The sequence below is a fragment of the Solanum dulcamara genome, chromosome 1 (assembly GCF_947179165.1).
Source record: "Solanum dulcamara chromosome 1, daSolDulc1.2, whole genome shotgun sequence".
In the NCBI taxonomy this organism is placed as follows: domain Eukaryota; kingdom Viridiplantae; phylum Streptophyta; class Magnoliopsida; order Solanales; family Solanaceae; genus Solanum; species Solanum dulcamara.
This window is the reverse complement of record NC_077237.1, coordinates 5,678,304-5,695,594: the sequence shown is the minus strand read 5'-3', so window position 1 is coordinate 5,695,594 and position 17,291 is coordinate 5,678,304. Positions and strand designations below refer to the sequence as shown.

General features: G+C 33.1%; 2 protein-coding genes across 3 annotated transcripts; both read left to right on the top strand.

Moving 5' to 3' along the window:
• Positions 1-53: 53 nt before the first annotated feature.
• On the top strand, positions 54-3,323 carry LOC129899502 (DNA-directed RNA polymerase III subunit rpc9-like). 2 transcript variants are annotated; one of them, XM_055974504.1, is made up of 6 exons: positions 68-114; positions 504-546; positions 1,371-1,454; positions 1,545-1,662; positions 1,750-1,902; positions 2,760-3,323. In XM_055974504.1, exons 3-6 carry the CDS (start codon positions 1,447-1,449, stop codon positions 2,949-2,951), a joined length of 471 nt encoding a protein of 156 aa, XP_055830479.1. In that variant the 5' UTR covers positions 68-114; positions 504-546; positions 1,371-1,446; the 3' UTR covers positions 2,952-3,323. The 2 variants fall into 2 exon arrangements, with proteins under 2 accessions (XP_055830470.1, XP_055830479.1); XM_055974495.1 differs by lacking the exon at positions 504-546 and having other exon boundaries at positions 54-114.
• Positions 3,324-5,899: 2,576 nt separating this feature from the next.
• On the top strand, positions 5,900-14,531 carry LOC129899493 (phosphoglucan phosphatase DSP4, amyloplastic). The gene is made up of 14 exons (XM_055974486.1): positions 5,900-6,019; positions 6,195-6,264; positions 7,344-7,388; positions 7,961-8,048; positions 8,467-8,543; positions 8,609-8,685; positions 8,792-8,872; positions 9,524-9,656; positions 11,386-11,445; positions 11,744-11,800; positions 12,571-12,666; positions 13,188-13,247; positions 13,741-13,848; positions 14,177-14,531. Exons 1-14 carry the CDS (start codon positions 5,994-5,996, stop codon positions 14,309-14,311), a joined length of 1,113 nt encoding a protein of 370 aa, XP_055830461.1. The 5' UTR covers positions 5,900-5,993; the 3' UTR covers positions 14,312-14,531.
• Positions 14,532-17,291: the final 2,760 nt, after the last annotated feature.

Genomic DNA, 17,291 nt, shown 5'->3' with positions numbered 1-17,291 from the left:
ATAATACCCTCAAGGCCTCAATAAAAGCCCTAATCACTACCTTTTCTTTTCTTGTTTCTCCTCTTATTATTTCCCTCACTTGTTTCATCCATCTCTGCAACTTCAGTGGTAAAGGTAAGTTCAATCTCTCTTCGTTTCTGAATTCTTGCTGTTGGTTTACTTATATTGAGATAGAAGGAAGGTGTGTTGGAGCTATGGGAATTTTCATTCAATCTTTGACTGCTTAAGTTACCTAGAACTAAAGCTGAATCTAGACTTGAATATCTTACTCTGTTTCTTTGTCCCTTGGGTATGAAGGGAGCAAGTTTGAGTATCTTCAATGTACATGAAAATAATGATTATTACACATGTGGCATGGGTTATCTGTTGTTTATTGTGATTCCATTATTGCACTATTTTGTTGTTGTTACTGTTCTTTCTATGCTTTGTGCTGCTTTCCTTATTAGTTATCATGTTTTTTTTTCACTATCGTTTTTCCTTTTCATAATTACTTTGATTTGAAGGTCCTTCGGCAATAACCTCTCTGCCTCGACAGGTAGGGGTAAGGTACACTCTACCTCTTCAAACCCCACTTGTGTAATTACACTGGGTATGTTGTTGTTTTTGCGTGGGTTATGTAATCCTTTATAGGAATTCTAACATCTTACATGTGGTCTTCGTGTATCCTCGTTAAAAGGTTGATGCTCTTTCCATTTGTATATCAGAATTGCACTGTTACATTTATCATTTTACGGTGAAATAATTCATGATAGATAAACGATACCAGTTTTGGTTACCAAACTGTAGTATGGCTAATAGCCAATCAATGAGAAATCCCGAGAACAGAAAACGTGAATAGCATAAAATCAATGTGAAAATTTGGATGCACCAAAAGACAAGTATCATGACAAAACTGAACAGTTACATAACACTAAAAAGGGATCACAAAATACTCTAATGATAAGTACACATGCGACATTGTGTATCTTCTCTGTACATTAAAATAAACTAAGGGTCATTCTAAATATGTTGAGGTACTAACTTGATTAGCTTGATAGGAGCCTGCTCTCCATCATGAAAAGTAATAGTAGCATATTACAAATGTTCTCCCACCCACCCCCCATTGCAAAACAAAAAGGAGAGTAGGAGAAACATGGAAGACTTTGTGATTTTTTTTTTCAAGTACTCTGGTTTAACAAGAACTCATCTTGAAAAGCCCTAGCCACTGAATTCTGAAGCTTTGTTAGTCTACAACTGATTAGACTTGGTTTAAATGTTGACTAACGATTATGTACTAAGAAAGAGAAAACCTAAATAAAACACTTTTTTCCAGGAAAAGATAAAAGGAAAAACAAGGCTCATGCTTGTTTTTTTTTTTTTCCAAATTACAGATACATCCCATTGCAAGCAACTCCTTGCAAGTGATTGAAGTATTATAGTTTGAACACGGTGTCCTGGCTTCTGGTGATGAAGATGTATGTACTCTTTATGTCTTTGTTTCTAATCGAAGCCCATTGCTTCATTGAGCTACTAAGTACATGGTCTTTGTTCTTTATTTTCTGCAGCCTCGAAGCAAATGCAGGTGCTCTCACAAATTTTGAGGTGCTTGATTTTCTACGCTCAAGAGGTGCAGGAAGAGATCCTACGCGGGTCATAGTTCCCATTGCGCCATCAGAGTTCAAGGTTGGAAGTTACATTATCGCACTTCTTGTTTGAGAGTATTAAGTATTTCGTTGTGCCTCGCAATATCTGATGTTTCTGATCTTCTAGGTGTATGATTATTTAGAGCAAACTGCTGCTTGCAATCAGACAAGACAAGTGATTGGTGAATTCTTGGGAAAATGTGAAAGTATCAAACTCACGAAAGCTGAGATCCTTAACATCATCAATATCAGGCCATCTTCACTCGTTGAACTTTATCCGGTAATTTCGAAAAGATGATGTTCTTGGTATTTGACTAAATAAACTTGCAGCATTGTAACTTGTTAGATATCTGTGAACTGTGGTTTTTTTGTTGCACAACATGGGATCTTAATACTTGTAAGCAATGGACAATATAGAGAAATGACCTTTCCCCAATGGATAGAAAGTAGGAAATAGAAGATATGGTTTACCTCCTTGGTACACTCATCTAATTTGAACATATAACAATGGTGCATCAGTCATGTTTTAGTCATTAACAATGGTAAGCCCCAAGAATGTGATCTTGCTATTGAGGTGGTTGTTGGGATCCTTTGGTATGTTAAACTGGAGAGGCTGAGCCATAATTTCAACTTTATGAGTTCGGGATTTTAGAACGACGACTTCAAGTGTTAATGACGGAGTCCTAAACTTAATATTGTACATATTTAATGAATTTCTCAACACAAATATATTGTTTGAGCAATAGCTGTTGGGTTCAGCCAAACCTCTATCTTAGCTTCTATCGACCATGTGTTAAAAAAAACTGGGTTTCTTGATTAGAGCCTGGAAGGATAAGAATGGAACCATGTATCCTCGTGAGTTTTAAGTGGTTGGTGTACAATTGAGTGCATGGGATTGATGTGTTGCACTTGGATAACTCCCTCCTTGAGGTATCATTAGATAGCCACTTACCGAGCTTTTGTATTAGTATGTTGAATTCATTCTGGTTAAATGTATGAATGTCTCTTCCTAATTCACAATTTAAATAGAACTCTAGCGCACTTTTGAAACACAAAACTATCATTAACGTGTTATGTTGATTTTGCTTGAGGTTCTGATATATATATATATATATATTTCTTCTTGACGTATACCAGATAATAGAGGAATATGACACGCGTTTTGGGGAAGCTGCAGAAACAATGGAAGAGTTTGTGGAAACTGTGGTGCAGCTGTTGCCACCTTCTCCAAACCAAATGCAGTCTGAAGAAGGAACTGCTACAGATGAAAAAGAAGCTCCAGATGGAGAAAAGATGGAGACTGCACCTGAATTAGACTCCAAAGTGTAAATTCTCGTTACATTCTTGAACAGAAACGTTCTAGAGTGCTGATTTCTTTCATTCACACTCATATCCAATGAGCAACTCAGTAGTCAATCTTGATATTGGCTTGAGGAAGTCGTCATTCTGTCCTGCCCACTCCTATAAGGTTCGAGAAAAAAGGACTCCGTCCAGCTCCGAATGCTTTACTTATATTTGTTGTCTCAGGATTGGTACGATGCGATGTGATGAAAATCTTAGTCTAGATCCTATGCTTCACAGAATGAAACTGAATTGGATGGGATCATCTTTGTTTTTTGCCTCAACTTGCTGTGTCAATGCAAAAAATTGTTTGATTTTTCCATGATCAAAAGCTAAAAGAATACAGGTTACTCCTATTAATTAGTAATTAAATTTTGAATCTTATTTATCACTTCTTTCTTAGGTTGTGAGGGTGGATATATAACATCAGCGAAATATTAGTAGCTTGGTGCATTAAGCCACTGCTAAGTGCGCAGTTTGATCAGTGATGCGAGCTGGTTCACCAGCCACTACATCTTTAGATCCCACCAAAATCATTAAACCTAAATTTACTAAAGGCCCTTATATATATACAATCCTTATTAATGCGGCTTCAATATCGGTACACCATATACCTGAGGGAACCACACAAAAGGAAGACAAATGATGGTGAAATCATATATATATATATATATATATATATATACCTGAGGGGAACCACACAAAAGGAAGACAAATGATGGTGAAATCGTATATATATATTGATTTTCATAATTGATTTGAGACATGATATTAAGAAAGCTTCTTTAGGTTTTTATATAGAAAATAATTGAATAATTAAGTTTATCATATCTTCGTGCCCTTTAATCTAGGGGTATCTATTGTTAAAATAAATTTTACACTTGCAAGGAATTTTCCTAGTTGCTTCCAAAATCTACCCCTTTCATTATCTTCCCTTATCTCTTTATATAATTTTTATTTTAGCCAACTTGTTACTACGTGATATCTACTCTACAAAAAAAAAATTGACTTTTTTTCTTCTTATATGATAATTTCTATATTTAAATTTTCAAATCCATCTTGTCTAATGTCTATATAAAAAAAGGCATAGCTTCTTCTCCTGCCATCAAGTGTTGATGGTTCAATATTTGACTTTAACATTTGGATATCAAAGGTCTTTGGTATCGTATTATCTTCTTATTGTTTTTGGTCTTTGTTTTCATTGTTCGTTTGGTCGAGGTCTATTAGAAACTGTCTATCTACTTTCTCAACACATGCTATTCTTTTCAGACCCCAGATTACGCTAGATTGTTGTTATTTGGATATCAAAGGTGTAGTACTAGTGATTTCATTTTTGATTAAATTTTTTCAATTTTCTCTTTAAACATGATTATCTAAATTCCTCTTTTTAATTTTATATGTAGAATAATTTTGGAACAAAATGGATATGGAGGTTGATATGGTAGATTCTTTCATAAAGAACAGCCAAGAAAGCTTTGAGTACAATCTGCAAAGCCTTGAAAGCAATATGAAGGCATTAAATGGCATAGCATTAGAAATTGAGGTAAAAGTGAAAGAAGCAGAAAAAAGGAAAAGGAAAAGAAAAAGAGAAGTTGAAAATTGGTGTGAAGAAGTTGGGAAAATCAAAAATCAATTTCTGAAATTGCAAAAGGATTTATTAGAAGAAAAGTGTATTAATTCAGAAATTTTGTGTGTGATTAATTCAAGAGTAGTAGGACTTATTGAGCAAAGTCAACATGTTCCTCAAGGCCTTTTGGATGATCAAGAATTCCACCAAGATTTGCAAAGAATTTGGTCATGTTTATCTATTGATTGCTAAGGAAAGTTATCTATTTTCTTTTTTCGAAATAATCATTCGATATTTAAAATTCACTGATCCCAAATAATCAATCTTCAAAAATGAATGGTCGAAAAAAATGACTTTTATTTACAATCAAATGAAAGTACTTTTTTGAGCCAATCAAGGGTATATCAGAAGTTACATCCTTACTTTTTATGGTAGTTAAAGATCGCGTCTGTATATACTCTATCCTCCTCAGAACTCACTTGTAGGATTATATCGAATATGTTGTTGTATACAAAACTTTGTAGAATTACATCGAATATATTATTGTTCTTATACAGAAAGTACTCCTGTATTTTCACTATATTCTTTATTCTTAACATGAATCTATACTAGTACTATTTTTTTTTACTTCATTGTTGGATCATTCTTGGCATGTTGGCTCGTGAGGAAGTGCACAAGATCCTAATAGTTATCCTCTCACAATCTTTTGGCTCACTTAACAAGTGATTTTTTTTTTGTGATCCAATATTTGATATTTATAATTAAATTTTGATTAATTCAAATTTGTATAATATAATACTTTTTTTAAAAAAATTATTGTATGCACATAAGACTCTTTAAAGAAGAAAACACTTTCTTCTAGAATTCATTTTATATAAAGGATCGAACTCCATACTTCTAATTAAAAATGGAGAGATTTTATATATCCTATCGCATTATATTCCTTGGTGATACTTGTCCCATGAATTATTACACTATTTTGGAGCACTCCATTGTGAAAAACACCCCATTTATTAAATTAACAAATTCAACTAATTCGATTGTGCATCAATAATTGATATACATTGATTTAGGGGTTGGGTAACAAACAAAGAATATAAAAATTATTCTTATATCACAAATCAATTCACTGGAGTATATCATTCATCTTTTGAAATTAACAAAATGTGAATATTTAAATATAATTGACAAATCATATAATTAATTAAGTATAACTTTCTCATTTCGAAATAATGAGAAAAAAAGAAATGTATGTACGCCATGAAAACATTAAAAAAATCTGAAGGGTATTATAGAGAATCTTGAAAAAGGTGCCTTTTTAGTTTTCATTTGGAAGTTAGTTATATAAATAAAGTATCTTTATACAAAACGCCAACAAAATGAAAAAATAAATATCAGACACGAGTATAGTATAACATTGTTCCTATCAGATTTACTCTGCTCCATATCCATTCATTTTCCCAATGAATTGCCTTCAGAATCTTCCCAGGTATATATTCTTTTTTTGTTTGAATTTAAACAGTTTCGTATAGAAATGTAGAGTAAAATACACCATTGTGGTCTGATCCCGTTAGTGGACCAGACTGCTTTCTTTTTTTTTTGAATTTGTTCTGTTAAAGTTTTGATTTTTTGTTGGATTAATTCACTTTAATTTTGATTCTCAGATCCTCTGGTTTACCACTTAGAAGCTTCACAGGCAATTTAAGAAAGCCTTATTCCACTGTTGTTTCACTGGTAATGATCATTTATTGATAATTAGATTTGATTGGATATTTTTGATTTCTGTATTATATTAGTGATATTGGATGAAAACTTATATAGGGGGTATATCCTCATTTGGTAGAAATTGTATATACCAAATCAATTACTTTATTGAAGATTGGTTAGAGTTACTCGTTACCTGTGTTGGTGGGAGGTAACAGGTACTTGTGGAATTAGTCAAGGTGCATGTAAGCTGGTTTGGATACCACATTTGGTAGAAATTGGAAATATCAAATCAAATTACTTTCTTGAAGATTGGATAGAGTTACTTGGTACCAATGCAGGGAAAAGAATTAATTTTGGGGACCATGTTTGGTTGTCGTTGTGGAGAAAGTTTCAGCAATTTTTCCTTTTGATTTCCTGCTACTTGGAGCTTATGATTTTGTTCCTATAAAAGGGTAGTTCTTCTTCTCATTTCACTATACCAGAAGCACAAGAAGCAGCGAAACAAGTCACAGACAGTGAGAATTTAAGAAAATAGCGTGCGAGGCAAATTGGAGAGTGTGAGGGTGATATAATGTGTAAATCAAAAAAGGCTATTTTTAAAATATAATTGTGGTGTCTCAACCAGGTTGCGCACACCTCCACTAATTCCGTCAGATACCTACTGCCTTCCACGAACACAAGTACCCTATAACTCTGTCCACCAAGGCCTGTACATTCGGATGAAACCACCTAGTGTTTTTGCCTTCACTGGTATTTGAACCGAAGACCTCATAGTTCTCAAATCACTTAATTGACCACTAGTCCACACCCTTTGGTGCTAAAGGAGGGCTATTTCTTGTGGTGGTATCTTGAGTATCTTACTCAAAACTGCGAAGTGTTATGAAATTTACTTTGCTCCTCTTGGCCTGCGGTTTCCTCATTAAAAATCTTGGTGTCCTTATTACTCTTCTATTGTTGTTGATTACTATGTCTAGGTGATCTGTTTATATTGCTATTAGTTACTGTGAGTATTATTTTCTGTGGGATAGTATTCACAATAAAATATTTAAGTAATGGTCGTGATCAACAATGAACCTTAGCATGCTCATTGTCTTTCTTGTTTACAGGGGATGACAAAATTTGCTGGTCAGCGTCTAAGTATTGTGGCACAGGTAATATTTGAAACATCGATTGATGCTTAGATTATTTGAAGAATTGTGGAAACTGCTGTATTGTTTTACCTATTCATGAGAAGGCGAAGTGTTGCTTTTGTTTTCATCCATTAACACATCTTTTTGTAGCCAGTCTCCAAGATTTCTGCTGTCTGATCAAAAAGTTAGTTTCTATGAGGTGGATGTATAGATTTGAACTCAATCTGACATTTCATTGCTTTCACATCTTAAAACTAATTTGTCAAGTCCTAATGTGGACGAAAATGGCGAAAAAATTGGAACCTGCTTTCTGCACCTTATTGAAATTGAGTATTATTATACTCCCTTAGTCCCAATTTACGTGAAGGTGTTACTATAGGGGAGTCAAATAGTTTTTTTCTTTGATAATAATTTTCTCAAACTTCTTTTAAATATTTTGGATCATTAGCTTTATTGACTTGTAGTACTTTTCGTGTAAATATAAATTTTATTTTGAAATATTTGAAGACCTCCCCCCCCCCCCTCCCTACCCTTTCTTTAACCTGTGAAATCCATTTCTAAATTGGCATTCACTTACTTGCTCTCTTTTCTAGGTAGTATCTGGTCCCGAATCTAGTACAGAGAAGGATGAGGGAAAATCTGATACATACAGTCATGACATGACTGCAGCTATGGGAGCTGGTTAGTCTATCTTCCTACGCATTTTCTTAGTGCTGTGAACTTTATGTTCTTTTACTTTGAGGAGTTTTCTAGTGCATACTTTTCCGATCTGAACAGGAAAGCTGTTTAACTTATTAGTGTCCTTGACTTATCAAAGAGAACTTATTACATAACTACATTTCATACTAGCTAAAAGGTTAGGTTATGCGTTATTGTTTTCTACTATCTACTCTTCTTTGTTTCTCCTTCTTGCCTTCCCCTTTGTTGTTGAACATCCTTTCCTTGTGCAAACTGCAAATCCAAGTTTTCTCAATTTAGACATAATTCAGTGGTATTAGCATAACTTTCGGCTTATCTAACTTAATGACATGCACAGTCCTATTAACTAACTAATATGTGTGGCACTCATATCGTCGCGTTGCTCACTTTCTTAATGCAGTCTTAACCTATAGGCATGAGTTAGGAATGAACTACAACTTCATCCGGCCAGATTTGATTGTTGGATCATGTCTACAGGTACTGCATAATTCCTTTACTTTAAACGTATTATCCTTCTTTTTTTGACACCAACAAAATGGCAGACTCCTGAGGATGTGGACAAGCTTCGCAGCATTGGAGTAAAAACTATTTTTTGCTTGCAACAAAATCCAGATCTCGAGTATCCATGGAATATGTCATGATTATTTGTTTCATGTTGGATCAACAAATCTATTTCACCCTCAATCTACGATATTCTTTATAAGTCCTTAATTAGTGTTTTCTAGATACTTTGGGGTTGATATCAATGCAATTCGTGAATATGCCAACAAATGTGGTGATATTGAACACTTGCGTGCCGAAATAAGGTAAGTTTAAGAGAAAAAAGTCAGCAGTGACTTGTTTTGTGATTGTAACTCTCTGTTTCTCTACGTATCTTTATCTCCCCCTTTTATGTGATGTAAGATTACCTGCAAGGGTGTATGCACTCTTTGTGATAAGTACGTTATGTCTACTAGACTTACAACATAATATTATACCATGCGAGATTATTTTGCTTTCGCATGTTTATCTTAAACCCATATGAAGAAGGAATAAAGAGGATTTGGAATTTGATTCCGAGCAGCAATATGCTTGTATAATAACAGCATATGTGTAGAGTACTAAAAGATGAAGAAGTTATTTCCATTTCAAGATTATTTGCTAAATGTACACTACCTCACTTGCTGATGTTGGAAAAAAGGTTCTTCATTATATGGTCTGACATGTCTCGGCATTCTCATTCTAATCCCAATCTAAGGTGAAAACTGAAAATGTTTTTTCCGAAAGTGACAATATGTTGTAATTGAACAGAAAATCTCAGTGAATTTTGTGCATACAAGGTCCAAAAATTGGACTAGCATCTTGCTATATTGGATTTATAAAATTATATATTTTCTACAATGTGTGATGCCTGAGGCATTTCCAAAAGTTAATTCCATGAAGCTAATTCCTCCATGTGTTGATGCTTGATGAACCAGAGATTTTGATGCATTTGATTTGAGGTTGCGGCTTCCAGCCGTAATAAGCATATTGAACAATGCCATCAATAGAAATGGGGGTGTGACTTACATACACTGCACAGCTGGACTTGGCAGAGCTCCTGCAGTTTTGGTATGCGCTTATGAGTTTCTTTATGTCGCCTAACGGCTGCTATTGCATTAAAGTACTTATTTGTCTGGCTTCCGGGAAGATCTGAAATGTGCTGTTGAATAAAAGAAGGTTGCTATAATATAGCATAGTCCTTGTTTTTTTGCTATTATTATTATATAACACTTCTGTCAACGAACATGTGCTTTCTACAAAATGATTTCAACTAATTGTGTGCAACTTTTTCTTCCTAGGGTATCATAGAATGCTTTTATTACTTGTGCCTCTTATTTTCATTTACTTGAGTTTGTTCTTTGCTAATACATAAACAGTGTTGTTGATGCACTAATATAAGTTACTTGTACTTGACGCAAGACCCTAAATACCTGTAGTGGCCTACATTCTCTTCAATATAAAATTTACAGTCAATTTCCCTTGTCTGAATAGTTGAGCTTCATACATAATTATCATCAGATTAGCAGATTCTGTTTCTTTGATTCCCAATTAGCGGTTCAGTGCCTTTGCTTTGTGCGTAGAAGTTCATTGTAATTTCTCCATTAGACTGATCTGGAGATTGTTACTTGCATTTTTTCTTGTGTTTTTTTCCACTTTGTGGTGTTGGTAATGGACTAATATTAGATTGCACGAGCTGTAGTAATGCAGTGGAGAAGTTTACCGAAACTTCATCCTAGTCTGTGTCCCTTCTGTGGGCATCGGTCCATGTTCTGCCTTCTTCTAGACCTCAAAGATGTAGGGTGATGACTAGTCGTCTTGGACAATGGACTGTCTGGTGCTTGCAGGCTGCGTATTTAGTAGCCTGCATGAGGAAGTGAAAAACAAAAAGAGACCATTCAATAGCTGGTCATACTCCAAATAAGAATATCCATTCAATAGCTGGTCATACTCCAAATAAGAAAATCAACCAATTGTATATGTTGAACCGGATGATCACTCATTCAAATGTTTAAGAAGTTAGAGAGTACACATTTATTTACTTTCTTATGTCTTCAAGCACACCTCACGTGCTAACTAGATTCTCTTTCATGGGTCGAGCATGTCAAAACTTCTTTTCATTTAAGGATGCTAGTGAGACTTGAACTTAGTTTCTCTGGATACCATGTAGAACTGAATGATCCACCTTAACTAAAAGTTTAAGTGGCTATAGAGGTGCACTTTTGTTTACTTAATGATGTCTTCGACGTGTTTATTGTTAGCTAGGATCAGGAGAATATTATTTTTTGTGTAACTATCCATAAGTGGAGAGCCTTGCATCTCATTTAACAAGTTGAGTTTGCGAGCATCAACATAGCCTGAAACATTTGCGGAAAAAGACATTTTCAGAAAAAGTTCTTTCATAATCATTTCGGCAGTTCTCCTTGTACGTCCTCAACGAACTAGGACTTGCAGAACGATTCCTAAAATGTTCTTGTTGAATTCACCTTGCTTACGACTCATAACAGTTCTTAGCAGACACAAGACTTTTTTGGTACTGAGGTTTTGCTTGCAAACAAAACCATGTGTTAGCGTAGTACTTAAGGAGAAAGTCATCTTTGATGAGAAATTTCAAACTGTCAGATTTCTACAGATATACAAACACTTTGTTGTTTCATTTATCAAATTTATCTTGTAATTTCTTATTTGAAAAAGTATCCTGTACTTGAAAAGCAATCAAAATTAGGTGGAAATATGTTTTTTATTTATTTAAGTTACATTGTGATCGAACTTACGTTCTTTTTGGAACTTTGAACTGCAGTTGACATATATGTATTGGGTTCAAGGCTATAAGCTTATTGAAGCTTTCGATTTACTAATGGTAATTTTTCCCTGTTATGTTGTTTATTATTATTGCTGGCTGGCTTGCTATAACACCAAGTGTTCCTTGGGAATATTTACCATGAATTATATAGTCCTTGATGAAGAAGAGTTTGTTTTTGGTTGTTGCAATAAAATTCTCCTCGGAATAGTTTATGAACCATAGCCACTGAAACTTGGCTGATTCTTTTTTCTAGTTTCCCCCCTTTATACAAGTTTATTCTATGCTTTATGTTTTATTTTTCAACTCGAACCGGATTTTTCGTATCTTGACCATGTCTTCTTCTCTCTTCTTGCAGAGAGAACGCTCCTGCTTTCCAAAACTAGATGCCATCAAAGGTGCCACAGCAGACATCGTGAGTTCTACTGTCATTTTAACAATTTATCATTCCCATAGTTACCTTGTGGCTTTTGGTGTTGGTGTGGGTGCATGGTAATATATATTGCACTTTATCATTTGATAAATTGAGTTTGAAATTTGAATCATCAGTGAGGATAGGATCAGTAGTGCTACTTATATCTGACAACAACATATTTTTGTTAAAGGGTCAATTTTAAAAACAAAAACAAAAAACCAATACACTACAAGGATATCTAGTGTACTTGTAAACCTGAAAGGGATTCAAAAAATTGACCCGTACCTGGACTAATTTCACAGGATATCTGTCATCTCCCACCAGCAACAAGTACTAGGTAACTCTGTCCACCAAGACTAAAATAGATGAGAAGCAATCACTTAGCATTTTTTGTTCCTATTAGGATTTGAACATGACACCTCATGGTGCTCAACTCACTTTATTGACCACTGGGCTACACCCAAGGGTGCAAGATGCATCTCTTGTGATTATAGTCGAATTGGGAAAATATTGGAAGATTGTGGTGGTTTGTTTTGGAGATAAAATAACAAAAATCTGGTCAATCCTTCCACAACGTACAAAAAGAAACTATTTTGTTGCATAATGTACCTTTAGTTATAATCCTTATGAGTCCATGGAGATTGGGCGACTTCTCATCTTTCCTTTTTTTTGCTAGATATGTCTTCTGCAAACAGTGTTGTTCCCATCCACCTTTACATCTATGTTTCATATATTTTTATGTTCTTGACCAAGTATCTTCCTCTTTAAAGCTTACAGGCCTTAAAAAGAAGCCCGTCACATTGACATGGCATGGCAATGATTGTACTACAGTGGAAATATCTGGACTTGATATTGGCTGGGGCCAGGTAATAGCCAAGCTTCACAACTAGTATTAGTCATTTTCTTCAGAATGTTTTACGGTTTCTCATCTGACCATAAAATACTGAAGTTCATCATGTTCAAAGTTCGACTGTAACCTGATAACTAAACTTTAGTTGAGCACTCGAATATACTGCTACAGTTTTATAATGAAGTCAGATAATTTTATAACAATAGTAAAAAAAAAAATAAACTGTCAGATACGTGTTACCGTTTACGTTTGAGAAAATTGTCTCAATAATGTTGTCTTTCTAATTTATCAAAGATTAATGCACTGCTTACATGTAGAGTTATTCTAACAAGTAACAACCACACTCCCTGTCCTCAATTTGGTAAGAACTCTTACTACTTGGAGAATAAGAACAACGGATTTCCATGATTGTAGCGTTTCATTGCCTTTTACATGTTTGTAGAAGGTTCATGAAATATTCTTCTCACTTGATGCAACTCGGCTTTAGTTCATGCTTAATATTAGAGCTCATTTAAGAACTCTTATAATGTTCTGCAGAGAATTCCATTGAAGTTTGACAAGGAACAAGGTTTATGGACTCTCCAAAGGGATTTGTATGTAAGTATGTTGTTTTAGGCTTGCAGTGTTTTTTCCTTTTTCTTTCGATGATGGAAATTGTATATATCGAAACATATTGGAAAGTTATGTGGCATGTATGGTGTAATATCTGTTTTATTATCTTCATATGCTTCAATCCCTTATATTAGCAGGGATTAAGAATCTATAGAATATATTGTTATAAATTAATTGGAGCACATGCAACAAATGTTTCGTAAAGATTGTCAATCCTAATGTCTCCTACATCAGGGGCGGAGTGGTGGGTGTGGATTCCCGAGAATCCAGCAACTTTCACGCATATCTTGTATTTATATTGATAAATCTATTAAATATATAAGAAATATTTATTGGAAACTATTTATCAAAGTAGTCTCTTGGTCCAGTGATAGAAATAGAACTTGTTGAAGGTTTGCTACCCTCTTAGACGAGGGTTCGATTCCTCCCATTAACATAAACTTCAATTCCTGAATCCGCCTCTATCCTCCATTTACAGGAAGGACACTATGAATACAAGTACATTGTTGATGGTGAATGGAGATGCAATGAGTTTGAGCCAATCACTTCTCCCAATAAAGATGGACATATCAACAACTATGTAGAGGTAAAGAACTAATTTTTTGGTGGTTTGGAGAGAGGTTCTATGCCTTCCTCCTTCGTTTTGTCCTGGTTATGCCTTCGTTATTTTGAACTTTTTGTTTCATTTGTTGGAATCTACTTCATCTTCCTGTCAAAATGTCTTCTTCTGAGGAACAAGACATTAACGCGAATCACTGACTAGAGCACAAAGCGCAACTTATTGGCCATACATATGCTGCAGTTTAGTCTTTTATGTCTAATTTTTACCCTGACTGTACAATCTTGAGTTACGATTCTTTGGTTTCACGATTGTCATCTCTTACCTCTAACGTTCAACTTTGAAGTGCCAACAGGTTCTTGATGAAAATCCGGACAACATCACTAGTGCAGCAGTCCGGAAGAGGCTCACCAGTGATGACCCCGATCTTACCTCAGACGAAAGGCTCATAATTGAACGATTTCTCGAAGCTTATGCAGACGTAGAATGAGGGAAATAGAGGCACAACGTACTTATTAGTTACTACTATACACTTAATAATTGTAAACAAAGCCAATAATCTGCTATAACTGATGTAGTTGTAATTAAGATGTAGCTATTTGTAGTATCAATAAGACTTCTATGATACTTTTACAAGGAATGAACACTAGTTATATATCATATATGTTGTGGTGAAGAAATAACATGCTCCATCTTGTTTCTCTTTTGGATTTGCTTTGACAGCCTGATTAATTCAGATTCGCGTTCGAAAAAGTTCCACACACTCCTTAACTAAGGTCACTTCATTTCCAGAGCTTAAATCCGATCTGGCTAAGAATAGACGAGTACAAGTACCCTCTACTATCATTTTTGGTCTTCAAAGCTCACAATTCTTCTAGATCCACTCTCTAAAACATACTCCATCCATTCATTTTTTACTTGTTCACTCAGGTCTTTGCACATTTCTTAAAAAACAAATTAGTGTGAGTATTTTATTACAATACTCATATTAATGGAAGCAGAGTGATCGAATCGAAGCATTAATGTGTAAGCACAAGTGTCGCAATTAAGACTAATCTAAGTCTTTTAGATTCCTAATCACATGCTTAAGCATTAATTGAATATGTCGGTGGTTTTTTGTTTGTCATATTAAAAAAAAAAAATTAAGATAAATAAATTTCTATAGAGCTAACCTTCAAATCATACCTCAAAAATAGAAAGAAGTTGATTATAAGTAATTATCGTTGTTCATTGAATTTCGTAGAAACTATTTTGTTAGGATTGAAGAATTGTTGAGTTCTTCCTGAATAGCTTGAATTCTCCTGTCGAGATTCATTTTAAAAGTATTATCTAAATTCTATAGAATATGATAAAGTTTATAAAAGACAAAACTATATCACGATATCATTTTAATTATTTTAATTTTAATTTTTTGTATCATGAATTTTAAGGCACTCTTAGGATCAACTGACACTAAATAAAATAAAGATTTTCAATTGAAGCTCTCGAACTTGTTTCGAAGTCACTTTAAAATTTGATTGTCACTTTAATTGATGTTTCAACATCCCAAATCGAGATGATTTTATTCAATCAATAGATTATAAATTCATAACTCCAACTCATTCCCATTTGGCATCCTAAAAATAAATAAATTATACACACCAATTCTATCCATTAAAAAAAACTTGAAACTCGAAATCCACCTCATAACCACGAAAATACTTTACAAATTTTAGACAACAGACCCCATTTCCATGTTGTGCTTTTTTGTTAGTTGATGTGAAATCTTTTCTTTTTTTGTTTCAGTAATTAATGACATTAGTACTTTCTTTTATCACATTAATAATGGTGGCAAAAAATAGCAGAAAGCAATTTTGTAACAAACTTTTTGCACGATATAGACGAATAACAAATTTTTGTAACAAACTTTTTGCACAGTTTCACAAATTATTGAACTTTAACTATGAATAACATATATAGATTCTTCAAATAATTTGAAACAAAATTATATATTTATAATTATTAACTTTTCTACCACTTTACAGGTGTATTATATTAAGCGTGCTCATATTGATTGTAATACAATTCTAAAAATAGTTCAAATATGACTGTATTTTTTTATCTTACGTAAAGGAATAAATAACACATATTTCAATTAATTGAAAATTAAGAGTTAGATTAGAATTCCAATATATTTTATTTTTCTTGTTTATCTCCAATAGTATGCCTTTTAAGAAAATATTAAATAAAACGATAAGCTATTCATATTTATTCTTTGATCTTAATTTAATACTACTCTTCCCCTCTCTAAATTAATAATTCTCCACTTACCAAAGTAAGAAGTAAAAGTAGAAAAAAATAATTAAATTTATCTTGATTTTCTAGAATTACAAATATTTTTAGAAATCGTGAGTCCATGATAAGTATTTTCTTCTTTATTTTTATTTGTTTACTATACTTAAAAGTTAAAATGTATTATCATTTTTATTTGTTATTTTTAACATATCAAAAAAAAAAGAATTCATGCTTTACTTGTAACATTAATTACTTATTTTTCGAGACCGAAGATTAAACATCTATTAACTTAAAGTATTATAATAAAATACTCATATCAATCCTTAATTTTTATTTTACTTTCTCCATTTAATAATAATAGTTCCTATTATTTCCTGCCGGCAAAGCACGTAGAGCCCACAGATCATCCCATCACGTTGATTATTCAATCACAAAATTAAACCAAAAAAAAAATCAGAAAAAAGTAAATATTAGCAATTTTTATCTACATTATTGAAAAATTCAAATTTGGTCCTTTTATATATATAATTCATGGCATTTATTGGTCTGTTCTTTTATCATGTCAATCACACTCCCACTTAATCGATTTTAATAGTCTGAATAAAAAAAAGTATCCTAATTTAAACACTCTTCAAGTTGATAGAGTTTAAATGAAAAAAGAAAATATAATGATAGGGACTCGTGTAAGTTGAAAAAAAAAACTATTCTAATTTTATCATCAATTATACCGTGTAAACCTTTGATTTGCCCATCATTGTCTTCAATAAATTATAGTGTATGCTTTTAATCTTTGACTTAAGATATAAGTAAATATTTGAACTATTTTTTTAGAAGTATATTACCCTCTAATATTGAGTAACAGTATAATTTAATATAGCACATGAGTATTTAAATCTTGGAAGTAATAATTACTACTCCATTCGTTTCAATTTATTTGTTTTATTTTTTTTTTACTTTATTTAAAAAGAATGTATTTTTGTTACTAACTCTTTAATTTCAACTTTTCACGTGGCATGTTTAAAGTTACAAAATTAAAAGATATTTTTTAATTTTCTTAAACTTCATACCAGGTCAAAATCAGACAAATAGATTGAAACATAAAGAGTAAAATTTATAAATATATATAAAGTAAAAGATTAAAAAAACACCTGAAGTATCCGAATTTTTAAGTTTCCAACTTGAATTATCAATTATTT

What these genes read in the sequence shown, in the direction of transcription:
- LOC129899502 (XM_055974495.1), top strand. An exon ending in TTGCGCCATCAGAGTTCAAG is followed by an intron (nt 1,663 to 1,749) that starts GTTGGAAGTTAC and finishes CTGATCTTCTAG; the next exon opens with GTGTATGATTATTTAGAGCA. An exon ending in CACTCGTTGAACTTTATCCG is followed by an intron (nt 1,903 to 2,759) that starts GTAATTTCGAAA and finishes GACGTATACCAG; the next exon opens with ATAATAGAGGAATATGACAC.
- LOC129899493 (XM_055974486.1), top strand. Translation starts at nt 5,994, where the DNA reads ATGAATTGCCTTCAGAATCTTCCCAG. An exon ending in TTGTTGGATCATGTCTACAG is followed by an intron (nt 8,544 to 8,608) that starts GTACTGCATAAT and finishes ACAAAATGGCAG; the next exon opens with ACTCCTGAGGATGTGGACAA. An exon ending in ATATCAACAACTATGTAGAG is followed by an intron (nt 13,849 to 14,176) that starts GTAAAGAACTAA and finishes AAGTGCCAACAG; the next exon opens with GTTCTTGATGAAAATCCGGA.